This window comes from Danio rerio, chromosome 19 (genome assembly GCF_052040795.2).
Source record: "Danio rerio strain M-AB ecotype USA chromosome 19, GRCz13ab, whole genome shotgun sequence".
Classification (NCBI taxonomy): domain Eukaryota; kingdom Metazoa; phylum Chordata; class Actinopteri; order Cypriniformes; family Danionidae; genus Danio; species Danio rerio.
The window spans coordinates 33,036,633-33,052,465 of NC_141039.2; the positions used below are offsets into that span (position 1 = coordinate 33,036,633).

Here is a 15,833-nt window from a genome sequence, read left to right on the forward strand (position 1 = left end):
GTACTGAGTCTGTCAGTATGAACTAAAAAGTTTATTAAATATTAAAAAGCAATATATTAAAAAAAGTTCCCTTAGAGTTGGGGCGCCTCCTGGAGGAGAAAATTCGACAGCAGCTTAATGATCGTCCCTCGATTACTCGTCCTGCTGATGATTGCTCGACAATTTATTGTTCAGAGCTGATGCAATACTGCCATTACAAGGCAAAATATGTTAAAAACTGTTATATAATACGTATTTAAGTGCATTTATAAAATTATAAATAATTAGATATTTTTAAAAATATGTCTATACAATTTTAACTGAAGTTTAATTAAACTTTTATATTAGATGTGGCTTTTATTATGATACACGTGATGAAATCTTGGTTCAACCGGAACAGCCTGTCACCGGCACACACGTTTCTCAGCGACCACCGGTGAGATATAATGCATCTTATTATGAATATCAAAATTTTGTTATGGTTATTATCACTGACGATTTATAAACATAATATTCACATTTATACCGACACATTTTCCGCTCTGCAGTGTTTCTAGCACTCTGTTTTAGACAGCTCAGCGATTCATTCACTACAGACGTCACTGAAGAATTGAGATCGTAAAAACGTCAATCGTGACACAAAGTTTCTACCGAAATGACAAGTTCTGTGTATGTCTATTACTTGACATATACACTTATAATACCTTATTTTGCACAGAAGCAGCAGACATCATGGGAGAGCAGCTGAGTCCTGATGAGAAGTTCCAGCTCATCACCAGAAACCTTCAGGTGACAAACGTGTTATTTTCTGTTTGCTATGAGCTAAAAACTTAGTTAACATTTTAAGAATATTATCAAAAGAATATACGGAAATACATTTAAAAAATAGTTTTTGTTTCATCTTCATTTGAGTACATGAGCTGTCACACCCTGTTGTTTTCTCTTTTGAGGTAAAGTTGGTTTTAATTTTCTCACGTTCTCCTTAATAATATTCATTCATTCGTTCATTAATTTTCTTTTCGGCTTAGTTCCTTTATTAATCATGAGTCACCACAGTGGAATGAACTGCCAAATTGTCCAGCCAATGTTTTACGCAGCGGATTTCCTTCCAGCTGCAACCCAGCTCTGGGAAACACCCATAGATACACCACGGTCAATTTAGCTCATTCAATTCACCTACAGTGCATGTCTTTGGACTGTGGGGGAAACCGGAGCACCCAGAGGAAACCCACGCTAATACTTAGAGAAGATGCAAACTTTAAACAAAATTGCCAGCTGACCCAGCCGGGGTTTAAACCAACAACCCTCTTGCTTTGAGGCAGCAGCGCTACCCACTGTACCACCGTGTTGCCTCCTTAATAATATAGTTTCCGCCAATATAGACAGCATTGTTCAGTCAAATAAATAGCGATAGTGTTGTTTTGAAGTCATACTTGTACTATGGTAAACAATATAGGGAGCGTGTCACAAGTTGTCACTTAACAAATGTGCGAATATAAAACCAACTTTACCTCGATGTTTTCTCAGGAGGTTCTTGGTGAGGAGAGGTTGAAGGAGATCCTGAAGGAGCGGGAACTGAAGGTTTACTGGGGAACAGCGACTACAGGCAAACCCCATGTTGCTTACTTTGTCCCCATGTCAAAAATTGCTGACTTCCTGAAGGCGGGCTGTGAGGTTTGTATTCAGCACTATGTATTTGTTCTGAATGAGCATTTAGTAACTTATTTGTCTTTTTAAAGATCATTTTTAATTGCTGGAATTAGGGATCTGTATATAGCTGTTTCTGGGTAAGAAATGATGGATGTTTTCAATTATCAGTCAATGTAGGCTAATACAGTTTTTTTACAGTCTAATACTGTCTCCTTTTTTTGTTACTTTTTTTGATGAAAGAAATGACTAAAACCATATTTGAGGATCACAGTGCTAAGCGGTTCCAAACATTATAGGTTATGGGAACCTTCTATTTGTGGGTTGCTTTTTGGTTTTGCTCCTGCTGAATATGCAGAAAAATGTTTTAAAGAAAATTGGAAGCTGTATTTATTAACATTTACCGTAATAAAAAATTCAGTGGCTTTCAGTTTCCAAAGATATCGTCCTTTGTGTTTGAAACTCAAACAGACTTGGAATTATTGGTGGATGAGTAAATAATGACAGAATTTTAGTTTGTTTTTGAACTATACTTTTAAGATGCTTTCATGTGAAATTGTTTGTAAAGGTCACGTGAATAAGTTACAAAAATGTGATCTCACATCTTTGCCCCTCTCATACCTATTTGTCCATTTGTTCTCAAGGTGACCATCCTCTTTGCTGATCTCCATGCTTATCTGGATAACATGAAGGCTCCCTGGGAGCTGCTGGAGCTCCGGGTGAAGTATTATGAGCAGGTCATCAAGGCCATGTTGGAGAGCATTGGAGTTCCTCTTGACAAACTCAAATTTGTCAAAGGCACAGATTATCAGCTCAGCAGGTAACCGGATGATGATTGACTGAAAATTTGTTTTACGGATATTTCAGGTTTATTCCATAGAATAAGAAATGTATTTTAACCATGCATGTATAAGGTTTGTCTGTGGTTGCTTTGTTAAAAAGAATAAATGAAAATGTCATGGTTGGTTTGTTATAGAGAATACACTCTGGATGTTTACCGACTGTCATCCATGGTCACTGAACACGATGCAAAGAAAGCAGGGGCAGAGGTGGTCAAACAGGTTGAGCATCCTCTTCTCAGTGGTCTGCTGTATCCTGGACTACAGGTATGCAGATTGGGTTTTTCCCATCTTTGTCACCTACTGAAGGATTAAAACAGCTCTTAAAAACATCTCTTCATTCTTTTTTCAGTTTTTTTAAAATGATTGTTATTATTTTTAGAACTTGTATATATATTTTAACTTACTTTATTAAAATTCTCACACATTCTGTTCTGAGTCTATAAAATAATCACCAAAGTTTCCACAAAACATTTGATGCTTAATTTGAAGGAATGTGTAATGCGGAAAACAGAACTAATGCTACTTAAAATTCAGCTTGCTAATATTACAAGATAAAAATTACCTAAATTGTGAAAAGGTTTGACACATTGACTCTGCGTTTAGTTTGGCCTGTCACTATATCCATGGTACGATATATTGCACCATCATGTTTTGCTATAAACAATATTTAGTGTTTCCTATAGGATTTTTCCAGTTGTGGTGGCAGGCCTTTTTTACACAGATCTACCAACTACCTGTGGTGTTATTTCATTGACAAATGTCGTGAGCGCAGTATTACAAGTCGAGATGGCATTAATTTAATACCAGCATGTGAATCTCCTTTCTTGCGCGCCGATTTTCTCTGTTAGTGCACAAAACTTCTTGCACGCCCTCAAATATACGCTGCTCAAGTGCATCTTTTTGTGCGTTCTCAAATAAACGCTGCTGAGGTGCGATTTAGCGCATTTATATAGGATGTCTCCAACATTTATTTGATTTGCTAGGAATTTTATGAATGTCTCCAATAGACATACTGAGCGGCATTAATGCATCCTAAAGTAAAGTGAAACGACTATAAACTCCAGCAAGATAAAGTCTTTGTATGCAGAGCCATAGACCTTTATCTATAAAGTATAATTATGGTAACTGTGTTCATCTTAACTGAAAGCAAAGTTGAGTTTGCTAGCATCATGCACCTGTCAGTCAGTCATCATATTGATGACCTTCAATATTAAGGTCATCAATAAATGCTTAAACATATAGCACACAGCAGTATGTGCTTAAATGCTTAAACATATAGCACACAGCAGTACTACGATTACTGAAAAATTTGTGCTGTTATAATTCACTTACCTTTTAATACGTTTTGGTGCGATTATTACCTGCTATTTAAAAAAACACGAGTGAATGTTGTAATGTAGCCGTGGCGGGATGAAGTTTGGCATGGCACCCCACCACGGCAGAATAAATGTAGCGGAAACCATGATATTAAGATAATTTAAAGACTATTTTGACATAGCATCATAATACAAGTAAAATCTTCCAAAGACATAATATTTTTAATTCTTAAGTATATTTAATTATAGTTATTTTAACTATTTAATAATTAGGCATTGGAATCAGATTGTGAAAACGTATATTCTAAACAAATGTATAAATAATAATCAATGTAAACAAAAATGTGCAAGGTAAAAAGAACTAGAAAAATGTAACTGATCTTTTTTCTGTCATCATGCAGCCACATGAAAATATACTATAGTAATTTATAGTAAATACTAGTGTTTTTTATCCATACTGACAATGACACATCTAATAGAGATATAGAGGCTGTGCAATCAGCTTAAATGTTGCTGGAATTGCTTTTTATGTAGTGGTGATATATATTACATCTCCAAAAGATGAATGAGGTCCACGTGTTGTGCGACAAGTCAATTGATTGATTGTTTTTATTGGACTACTTTTAGTACTTTTAATTAATTCTGTTTTCATAATTAAACCTAAATGATTTTTGTAATGAATTCATCATACAGTTTTTAAGTATTTTAACTAGCTGCTCATTCCATACACTGTGTTTTTTCATTTCCATCAGGCACTGGATGAGGAATACCTAAAAGTAGATGCTCAGTTTGGTGGTGTGGACCAGAGGAAGATCTTCACATTAGCTGAGAAGGTACATTTTAAATGTATTATAATCATACTTTGTTCCAGTAATTCCAATACACTGGACCTTACATTGCATATTCGGTATTACAAGTTTTCATTTCAGATAAAAAATAAATAGGAGACTACTTATGTCAGGGGTGCCCAAACTCGGTCCTGGAGGGCTAGTGTCCTGCATATTTTAGTTCCCACCCCAATTAAACACTCCTGACCCAGCTCTACTACTAGAAACTTTAGGAAGGTGTGTTGAAGGAAGTTGGAGCTCAACTATGCAGGACACCGGCCCTCCAGGACTGAGTTTAGACATAAGTTCGGACTTAAGTGAGTCGTAGGATAAGATTTACTAATACTTGCGTGTCACGGTTTCATGTTTGTTTATTCAGTTAGAAGCACAAGAGCATTTATAAATAATAAATTACATACAATCATTGCCTACAGAGTGTACAGGTTCATAGATATTCCTTTCAAAAGCAAAGGATATATTTACCCATCTCACACCTGTGTTGTCAGTTGATAACATGTACCAGCTCTGCTTATTTGCGACCTAATTTGTACGGCTCTTTTAAGATGTTTGTCATCATGGAAATGGGCGGCATTAGTAGTGGTGGTGTGGAGAGACCCCTCCTCATGATTGTGAAGCTCTTTGAGTGTAAGGCTGTACACAATAAATGCAATAAATATATATAAATACACGGTCCCACTTTATATTAAGTGTATATTAAGTGTCCTTAACTAATGTACTTGCATCAAAAAAATAAATACAATGTACTTACTGTGTTTATGATGTATTTGAGAACACTTGTGGTTCTTTTTAGTTGGGATAGAGGTTGGGTTATGAACAGGTTTGGTGGTATGGGTAGGTTTAAGGGAGGGTTAAGGTGTAAGGGATGGTCAGCCTCGTATTTACAAATGTAATTACAAAAGTTAATTACAGATATAATTACATACATGTATTTAATCAAGCATAAGTACACAGTAAATACAAGTATTTACACAATAAGTACATTGTAACAAACTATTAGTTCCTATGTAAGTACATATTAGTTAAGGCCACTTAATAAAAAGTGGGTCCAAATACACACATTACATTACCTTACTTTTGCATTACATTAGTTTACATTCATTCATACTTTGTTAATAGATCACTCACACACTTTGTGTTCAAATTAGTGTTCGTCTTTAGCACTGTTTATTAAATGCCTTTATTAAAACTTTCTTGACGTCTGTGTTTACACTTAGTCTACTCAGTTATTAGCGATAACCATATTAGAAATTGGATCAATTTTATCGAGTATATTAAATAATGGTCTTAACTGGATATAATGTTCCTATGAATTATGGTTGAGTTGGCTTGTTTTACAGTACCTGCCTTCCCTTGGGTACACCAAACGTAGCCACTTGATGAACCCAATGGTTCCAGGACTCACTGGGAGCAAGATGAGCTCCTCAGAGGAGGTACGGAAGCACCTACAACTTCTTTCATGAGTTCATGAATATAATAAAACAAATAATTCCGTAAATTTCTTGTGTAACATCAGGAATCCAAGATCGACCTGCTAGACAAGAACCAAGATGTGAAGAAGAAGCTGAAGAAGGCGTTCTGTGAGCCTGGAAATGTGGAGAATAATGGAGTTCTGTCTTTCGTCAAACACGTGCTTTTCCCTCTGCACTCAGGTGAGCTTGGGAGGAAAAAATAATAATCTTCACACAATGTAAACATCCATTCAAGTGCTTAATGATGTGTTTCGTTTACAGAGTTTGTGATTAAAAGAGATCCAAAGTTTGGAGGTGACAAAGTCTACACAGATTTTGAGGAAGTGGAGAAGGACTTTGCTGCAGAGGTACAGTATCTGAACAGTGTCATACACTTCAGATTTTTTAATTTAAAATTGTATTGGCTTGTAAAATAAATCCCCTCTGCTCTCTAAAGGCAAGGAAGTGTCACATGATCCTTCAGAAATGATTTGTATTGGCTTTTTTTGGTGCAAGGGTATTGTAAATATATAATTTATTTTTATATGTTAATATTAATTGTTCTAATTAATGTTAAAAACCATTGTGGTGCATACTGTTTATGTAGAAAAGGTGATGCATATATTTTTGTATTATTTGATTAGTAAAAAGTAAAACAAAAAATTAATTTAAATGAAATAGAAATCTTCTGTGATGTTTATGTAAGATGAATGTCTTTACTGGGAAGTTTGACAAATTTATTCCATTGTTGGCAAGTTATTTAATTCAATGATAATTATTTTATCCAGATTTGGAATAGTAGTGTATCAGAGGTTCCACACAAAATGTTTTAATAATAATTGTTCATGTAGCATCAAATTAGCACATTAGAATGATTTGAAAAGGGTGATATGACACTGAAGAGAGGAATAATGGTTGCTGAAAATATACATGGCATAAATAAATTAATGAATAATTAACTATTTAATAATATAATAATTAAGCACTATTATATTTGTTTCTTTATTTTTAAATGAATCTTAATGAGCAAGAGGCGTCATTTAGAAACATGAATTACTTCATTTATTACTCCAAACCGGAAGTTTGTGTTAAAAACTGATGCATATGCTCACCCTGCACTTCTCACCCGCAGCAAATTCATCCAGGTGACCTGAAGGCTTCAGTAGAATTGGCTCTTAACAAACTGTTGGACCCTATCAGGAAGAAGTTTGAAAGCCCTGAGTTGAAAAAACTGACATCATCTGCTTACCCAGAACCATCTAAAAACAGTGAGTGAAAATGCATATCTAAAAAAACATTTTAAAATGTTAGACTGAGTTTCAAGGTCTGATTCGATTGTCATTATTTCACAGAAGGAGGAGTAAAGGGCAACCCTAAACAAACCACAGATGACGATGAGGTCATCCCATCCAGATTAGACATCAGAGTGGGAAAAGTCATCAGTGTAGAAAAGGTAGAGACTGCAAACTTGTATGAGCATTTTAACTTCTATGATGTCTAAAGTATCGACTTCGATAACTGTCAATACTGAAATTTTAAAAGCTTCTTCCCACTGTTTGGCTGCTTAGTTTGTGCTCAACAGATATAAAAGTGATTATCTCTGAAGGTCAGTTGACATTTTAAAGCCACATCTATTAGCTAATCCATCAATGAGTGAATATATGAGTTATCCGCCAATGTTCCAGTGTTTTGTTGTGAGTAAACAATGTTTGTTTTGAATATGATGGAGTTTTTAACTTGTGGATTATCAGGAATTTTTGTTTGTCATTTATCAATTTTTTTTTCACTTTGCTCTTTATCAATATATGTTTTTTGTACTTGTTTTTTTCCACACCTATTGCAATGGTAATAATTCAGCTCCATTTTATTGCTTTCCGCTCATCAACTTGCAGTCACTTAAGTCACAAGACTGTATCTGTTAACTAAGGAAAACATGTTGGGATAATGTAATCTTTGAAAAAAATGGCTCCGAAATGACCAATTTTTTAAAGGCAAAAAGTGTGACAAGCTAAATATGTTTGTACTATTAAACTATCAAAAATTGGACAAGGAGTACTTCAAAGCCACACAAAGTACTTCAGGTTTTTTTTTAATCTGAGGGAAATTAACCGTTGTTATTCTCATAGTCGCTAGTAAAGTCATGGGAAATTATATTCAAGCTATAACCCGCAGTCTGTTTTTATCCTCTTTAGATGTCATGGAAATTATCTTTACAGTTAGGAAACTTGATATTTGGCTTAAAGTTGATGTGGCTTTTAAATAGTCTGTGTATCTGTGTTGTATTTTATGAAGAGCAGTGAATTGATGGCCTTCAGAGCCAATCACAGTCATTTCTGTTGAGCACATGACCAATGGCCAATCTGCTAAGTCTGATATGTCCTCAAATGCCAGTAGGAATGCTACTAAAACATTTTTTTGTATCGATCGGTACTAAAGTCGATACTTTTGAAAACCCTATAAGAGTGTATTTAAATAATCTTTGTCTTGATCTGTTAGCATCCAGATGCAGACTCACTATATTTAGAGAAGATTGATGTGGGTGAAGAACAGCCGCGGACTGTAGTGAGTGGACTGGTGGCTTATATCACAGAGGAACAGCTTCAGGACCGACTCGTTGTGCTGCTCTGCAACTTAAAGCCCCAGAAGATGAGGGGGATTGAATCTCAAGCAATGGTGCTCTGTGCTTCAATGTAAGTAGAGCACCAAACACCCCAATTGATTGACAGATTTTCATAGTAAAAGTAATTTTTTTGCATTGATCTTTCTAAATGTTTTGGCCTTTAGCGAAGGAGAGCCCAGGAAAGTGGAGCCTTTGGATCCACCAGAAGGATCTGCAGCAGGAGATCGTGTTTACGTAGAGGGCTATGAATCTGGCAAACCAGACGATGAATTGAAACCAAAGAAAAAGGTGTTTGAGAAGTTACAGGTATGTGGTGTTTATGTTTTGTGTGTTCTATATATATGTTTTGTACTTTAATCAAGGTACTATATGTAATTTCTTTTCGTTAACACTTTATTTTAAGTATCAATATTAATTACTACTTATAAGGTAATGGTTTTATTCCTACCGAAACCCATCTACTACCTTACTAACTATTAAAAAGCAGCTAATTAGTAGTTTTAGCTAATAGTGTTAGTTAATGGTTTGTTAATAGTGTAAGTTGTATATAAAAGTAACAGGCGACCGAATTTTAAGTATTAATCACTTTTCTATTGTCATTAGGAGCCAACAAATCTTTAAAAAAAATTGAGACCTTCCCCAAATTAATGTTTTCTATGAACAATTTGTTTCAGTATGTCATTATACATTATTTTAGCTTAAATTAAAGGATAAAAAAACCTATAAATTGCTGGCTGTTGTTTATTGTCCACTGGTCTCACTACTAATAGTAATAGTTTCTGAATTCTACACATAGCTGCTATTAAGGTATCGTTTTGTCTTCATGGTTTATATTTATTTGTTTGATCTCTTCAGGTTGATCTGAAGATCTCCGGCGAGTTTGTTGCACAATGGAAAGAGCAAAATCTGATGACCAAACTTGGACGAATCACCTGCAAAACACTTAAAGGTGGAAATATCAGCTAGAATATCCACACTATTTTTCTCAAGCTCCAGTGGGAGAGTTTTCATGACAGCCGTAATCCACATAACATCTACACTGTGTATATCACTCATCATAGGCATCAAAAACTGAACTAATAGTTCACCATTACTGCAGAAGAATGCATAGGAGTATTGTCTGTCCTTTACATTGCATGTAATGGCGTCCAAGATGATTTATGCATTAAGTACTGCAGTAAACATGCTAATATGCATTAGTGATAAATGGGGAATCTTGCAGGAGCTCATCTGTTATCTTAAAACTCAGGTTTTCCTGTGGTGCCATGTCTGTTGATCAGTGCTTATAATGATCAGTGTGACAATGTACAAACTATTATTTAACCTTCAAAGTAAACGGTTCAGATGTGGGACAATCTACAGTATATAAACAGCAAAATGTTATGATGAATATTTTAAGATTAGTTGTTCCCAGAAAACAGATAGAATTTCAGATAACGTAACATTCAGATCTAATGTTAACCAGACTCGCTCAAATAAAGGATGATTCATAACTGATTTCTGTATGTCTTGATGGAAATTATTGTAGAGATGTCTTTAATTTTTCTGATATTATCTCTTAAAATGAGGTATTTGTATCATTTTAACCAGAAAATACAAATTTTGGAGCCGATTTAAAAAGAAGTGATAATTTAGACATTAAGGTTAAAGATTATGGGAAAAACAACTTATTTTCTGTGTATTTTTCTGTGCTGAAATAGTAGCTTTATCAGAAAACAAAGACTGCATTTACACTGCATGATTCAAGTGACTCCATTTTGTGGCACAGATCACATATGGCCCGTGTAAGCGGGACACAATCACATGGATTACAATTTACTCAAATCAGATTCAGGCCTTGTTCATATGTGGAAATTTATTCAATATGACTTGAATTTGTGTCCTTGTGTCTGCAGTGTAAGCAGGTAGATCTGATTAACACCTATCAATGTGAGCTGCGCCTCGTTAAAAACCATCGCTAATAACGTCAACACTGATGCTTTCATTTCAGAACAGATTTCAGCAGAGTCCCAAACCTAAAATCTCATACACGAGGACTAAAAAAGCTTTTGTATTGTCATGTAGCACAAGTATTTAGGCATGTTTAACGAGAGAGAGAGAGCAACATCTGCCACGTAACCAATTGTAAAACTTTTGCATACATCACATGCATAAATCACGCTATTGTCATTACATTAAGATGCCTACTGGTTTAAGTAGGCCTAGATTAAAAGAAGAGATGAGAATGTTTCTGTCATAAACTATAGCAAAATGATTTGTCAAAAGAATTTAAATTAATGAAACCCTGGGAACAGATTAAATACAGAAATGGAGAAAATAGTGCTCTTTTATTATTAGCTGTCAGTCAGTGCCCACTCTTTTTTTTTTGTCTTTACTGTTTGCTGTGTAAATGCAGACAATCAGATACGAGCCACTTTTAAAAGATGATGTGAACAGGTCATCAAAAAGAATTGGATACAGGTCACAAAAAAATCTGAATTGTCCATCAAGATCTGCAGTGTAAATGCATTGTTAATATTAATAACTGCATTAATCATGCAAATTTATAATGATATTTCTATATGTTACGTTTGTATGGTCAAGTCATTAATGTTAAGAACACAATTAAAAAGTGAAAACAGGGTAAATCTATAAATATCTTTAATGCATATTTCATTTTAAAACAGTGTAGCACTTCTATTCACCCCCTCTTGAAGCAAATAGCTACTAAAATTTTTGTATATATACATTTTACATCAAATCCAGAGGGACCATCAGTCAATACTCTTACCTTTTTTTTTGCTGGTTCCAACTTAAATGCAGCATCTAGCTTACAAAGTGCTTCAATCTAATGAAAAGTAAATATGTAGATTTTTGTGTATACATTTCAGCCATGGTTAGCGTACTGCAGATTTCATAAAGATAACAGAAGGTTCTGTACATGTATAATTACATATTTGAGTTGATTGCAGTAGCACTAAATCTTTCACAATTGTTAGTATCCTCAACTTTCATTAAAAGCTCAAATCAAGTGCTTGGACATACTTGGATATATCAAAAAAATATGATACAGGGTTTTTTTTTTTGGCGCCAAGCAGTGATTACTACCAACAGTGACCACTAGATGTCAGTTCGGTCTTGCAGTCATTTGCTTTAATAAGTCGATTATAAACTAAATGCGACTCTTCCCAGAGCAGAGAGGCTCTTAAAAAAATACTTGAAAGCTGTAATAAAGCTATTTTATAAAACATGTTTTGGGGAGTAAAAGCTTTTTGCATACGCTTGAAGGCCATTTTCAGGCTAAGGCTTTTAAGACGATGGTGGTAACCATAAATTCTTGATCAAGACCTTACTTGGGCTTTCATCACTTGCTTTGTCCTTTTCTCTTTACTAGCAGTCCAATCAAAACTCATCTTATGTCTCTTCAACACGAGGTCTCTGTACTTCCTGAAACGAAAAGTAATTATAATGATCATTTACATGTCCATTGTTTATTTCATGCACAAATTGACATGTTCATTGCGAATGCTTCCTTACTTGCTTGTTCCTGGTTCCCTAATGATTGTGCTCGCTGGCCAGCAGGATGCACTTGATCACTTTGCCCATTAACATCAACCCTCATTATTTGCTTATTTGTCAAGATCTCCGTCTTATCCTGTGTTGCATTTTCCATCTTGTTCGGAGGATTGCTTCCATGCACTGGTTTCTTAGCAACAGGTGGCGGCACCTTAATTGGCTTTTTTGTTCCATTTGTAATCATCGTCTTGGCTTGGTCGGAAACCTGCATTATCTCAGCTGCAAGACTCTGTTTGAGGCTTGCTTGAACATCAGGAGAAGTAGGTGTTTCAATCACAACTCTTTTTGTGCTTTTGGAGAATATGAAACTGGCTCTAGATGCAGGGGACATTAGCAAGTCACATCCGTCTGGTGATTTAGGAGATGGCACGGGTGAAGTAGCACTGCTACCTGAAGATGAGCGAAGATTTAGCATTGCAGGTACTCCACTGCAGGACATTGCTGCAGTCTTCATACGTATGGCCTCCTGAAGACACATGGATGGGACTGCGGATGAAGCAGAGGATGACTTCGCAGGTGAGTTGGACTTAAAAGTAAGGGATCTGCGAATAGGCTTCTGTGGTGTTACTTGACTAGAAATAATATGATCCTCATTTGTTGTAGGCTCAGTACTTGGTTTGGAATCGTTGTTTACTTGGTCTTCACCAACATTTACAGATCTTAGTCGCACCATCTGGAGTAAAGAAGGTGTGACGAGTGGAATGTTGGCATCCTCTTTTGGAATAGGTGTGCTTTTGTGTCGACAGAGAAGTTCTTTGCTCCTGTTGTCTTTATCTACAAAGCTCAGTTGCTTTCGGAAGTTAATAGTAGATTGTTCTTCTACAGGAAGAGGAGGTGCAAGTGGAATGCTAGTGGAAACCAGCGTTTCCTTCTCATGTAAGTACTTATCTGGAAAATGACTGGATATTATAGTAGAGGCTACATTTGTGTTTTCTATTTCAGCTTGGTCCTCCAAATATTCTGATACACTGTCAGAAGACTTGTCTTGTTGTCTGACCTCCACACTGTTTTGTACTATTCTTTTTGGCAGAATGGTATGCCTTTCTGAGTCTTGTTCTGGACTACTGTCCATATCTGAGACATTCGTTGACAATAATTTTATACTGACCTCTTCACATGACTCTTCATGGAAATTGTCAGATATCTCTGACATGGGTTCATGTATGAATGAAAGAGGTGGTGGAGGGAAGTCAAGCTCATCTTGTTCCTCAAACATCAATTCAGTTGACTCTTCCATTGGTGGTGGAGGTGGAGGCCAAGAAGACTCTGGGAAAGTTACTTGTTCCTCTTGCTCTTGCTTTTGTTCCTCCTTTTCGGAAGGTCGTATAGACACTGAGATGTCTGACATCTTTTTAATAGGTGGGGGAGGAGGGTGGTGTTCTGGAGGTGGAGAAGGAGGTGGAGAAATTCCATTGACCTCAGGTACCTCTATACTGAGTGTTTGCACTGATATACGATTCACGATGTCGGTAACAATGCAGTTTCTTTGGTTCTCATTGCTGCTCACAGTTGCAGCTTTTGTTTTTTCTATAGAGTTTGTTTGTGACAGCATGCTTTGATCAACTATAATAGATGGTACATTTGTTGTAGGAAGTGTTTGACTCCATCTGTCCTTTTGGTCCTCTATCGTTTTCTCATCTTGTGTGTGAGGGATCTGGTTTACCTTTGCAAGTGTTTCTGGACTTTTTAATTCATTATGTAAAATGGACTTTTCTGTATGCCTTACATCTGGAGGTTCTACCATCATTTGTTTATGCACTTGTGGTGATGCAGATTTAGTTAGCTCTTTTACAACTGTGTTCTCAGTCTTAGTTTCTTCTGTTGTCTGTGTCTTTGGAATTACTTGTTCATTGATTTGCATTGAATTTTTATTTTGAGTTTTACATATTAATGACTCCAACTTATGGATGTTTGGGCCTGGGCCACATAGTAGTTCAAGGGTCTGTTTATTTTGAACCCAGGTTTCAGGGGGTGGGGGAGATGGGGCTTTTACCTTGGGTGGTGGGGGAATGTTGAATAGTGTCCTAAGAGCAATAGTTTGGTGTGTAGGTGTAACTTTGTTTTTCACTGTTGTAAGTGGAGGGGAGAATTTGAGTGGTTCCGATGAAGTGGTATTGGTTTGAATGTCCTGATGTGCTGTATCTGATATGACTGAAGACAGAGATGTTAGTGATGAAGACACCGAAACCACAGGTGAAGTCTTTGCAAATACTCTCTCAGGTTTTGAAGGCTTTACTCTTCTCTTTCCAGGTGAGGAGGGACTGACCTCTTTAGGGGAATGCGTAGGTGTCCCACTTTGGCTTGAGTAGCCACTTGAAGGAGACAAAGTCCTATCAAAATTTTCACCACATTCTCTAGTTTTCTGTGGGGATGAGTTACCTGATCTGGCATGCCTTCCAGTGAAAACTTGATCAGGACTAAGTGGACTAGATTTCACAGTTGTGTGGAAGTCTGATCTAAGCTCTAAAGAATGGACTGAACTCTTCTTGTTTTTAGCGGACTGATGATTTTCTTTTGTACTGCTGATATCTCTGTTTGTTTGCTCATTATTATTTGGTGCCACATCTTTGGGATCTTGTATGTCTCCCTGCTCTCTCTGTCTCTGCATGTTTTCATGATGCAGAGAGTAGGTTCTCTGAGGTGGTGCTGGTGGTAATTTTGTCTTCATAACAGAAAGACTACGGGAGAACGAATGGCTGTTTCTGACATTGTCCCCTGCATCACCATACTCTCTGGGGTTCAGTCTGTGATTTGTACCTTTCCCCTCAGAACTTTTCCAACTGCTTGAGCTCGAAACACTCATGTCCTTTGGGATTAAAACTGAAATGTCTTTGGCGCTGTCAGCATCAAAGGTTGGTAGACACTTTCCTTTTGAAGAGATTGTGGATGAATTGGAGACTATAGTCTCCGATGATTGTGAATTGCTCCTGCTGGGACTAGTAGTGGGAGGAGCTTGATTTGTCCCACTTCCAGACCGTGAAGAAGATGGGCTAGCTGATGCCATACTACCCTTGCTAGCTGTACTTGCACTGCATCGGTTGTGATCATGATTGATTTCAATGATATCTATTGCAGCTGGCAAAACTGCATTTGGAATAATCTTAGATAAATATGTTGCCTGTGGAGAAATAGACATAACAGGGCCTTGAGGCTCTTGTAGGAAAGAGTAAGTGGTCATCCCTGGCACAGCAAGTGACTTAGGCCTCTGTGTAGGGCATGCTCCAAGTCCAAGCTTTCTGTTTAACTCATCTTGGTAGACAGAATGGATGTGGTTCAAAAGCAAGTCTTCATCTCTTGATGCCTGAAGGACTTCAATGTTCTGCAGGTGTACACGAGCCCCTTCATGATTTACAGATGGGAGATCTCCATCAATTGTTTGTAGAACAACTGTTCCAGATGAATCATCTTCACTGTCATGTCCTCTGTTTGGAAGCTGCTGCAGCATAGTTCCTCTTGCCATATCTAAGGTATACAAAATATATAAGCAATTATTATAATTTCTTTTAATTTTGTGGAAAATCATAGTCTTACATACTTGTTGGCACTACTGATTTGAGGTATGCTATGCTCAAACAATG

At 36.5% G+C, this 15,833-nt stretch overlaps 2 protein-coding genes across 18 annotated transcripts in view; one reads left to right on the forward strand and one right to left on the reverse strand.

The window, feature by feature from the left end:
- The first annotated feature begins 363 nt into the window (after positions 1–363).
- On the forward strand, positions 364–10,197 carry yars1 (tyrosyl-tRNA synthetase 1). Of its 4 annotated transcripts, none has more exons than XM_087294030.1 (14): positions 364–427; positions 698–768; positions 1,507–1,653; positions 2,271–2,446; positions 2,603–2,732; positions 4,537–4,617; positions 5,970–6,062; positions 6,146–6,281; positions 6,363–6,448; positions 7,213–7,348; positions 7,433–7,533; positions 8,577–8,770; positions 8,865–9,006; positions 9,556–10,197. In XM_087294030.1, exons 2-14 carry the CDS (start codon positions 712–714, stop codon positions 9,664–9,666), a joined length of 1,590 nt encoding a protein of 529 aa, XP_087150156.1. In that variant the 5' UTR covers positions 364–427; positions 698–711; the 3' UTR covers positions 9,667–10,197.
- An 811-nt stretch (positions 10,198–11,008) lies between these two features.
- The window catches only part of nhsl3 (NHS like 3), a 103,553-nt gene continuing 98,728 nt past the window's right edge, over positions 11,009–15,833 (reverse strand). For 9 of the 14 annotated variants that reach the window (XM_087293775.1, XM_087293771.1, XM_087293777.1 and 6 more), the window contains 2 exons: positions 12,217–15,717; positions 11,324–12,126 (listed from right to left, as the gene is read on the reverse strand). In XM_087293775.1, coding sequence (XP_087149901.1) covers positions 12,104–12,126; positions 12,217–15,717 — 3,524 coding nt within the window. In that variant the 3' untranslated portion in view covers positions 11,324–12,103. Of the gene's footprint in view, positions 12,127–12,216; positions 15,718–15,833 lie in introns of all 14 variants that reach the window. The other 5 variants (NM_001443926.1, NM_001443925.1, NM_001443928.1 and 2 more) reach the window with 1 other exon arrangement.

Excerpts from the sequence above, each read along its gene's own strand:
- yars1 (XM_087294030.1), top strand. The coding sequence starts at position 712 with ATGGGAGAGCAGCTGAGTCCTGATGAGAAGTTCCAGCTCATCACCAGA. Across the intron at positions 4,618-5,969 it reads TCTTCACATTAGCTGAGAAG|TACCTGCCTTCCCTTGGGTA; the intron begins GTACATTTTAAA and ends CTTGTTTTACAG. Across the intron at positions 7,349-7,432 it reads CCCAGAACCATCTAAAAACA|AAGGAGGAGTAAAGGGCAAC; the intron begins GTGAGTGAAAAT and ends ATTATTTCACAG.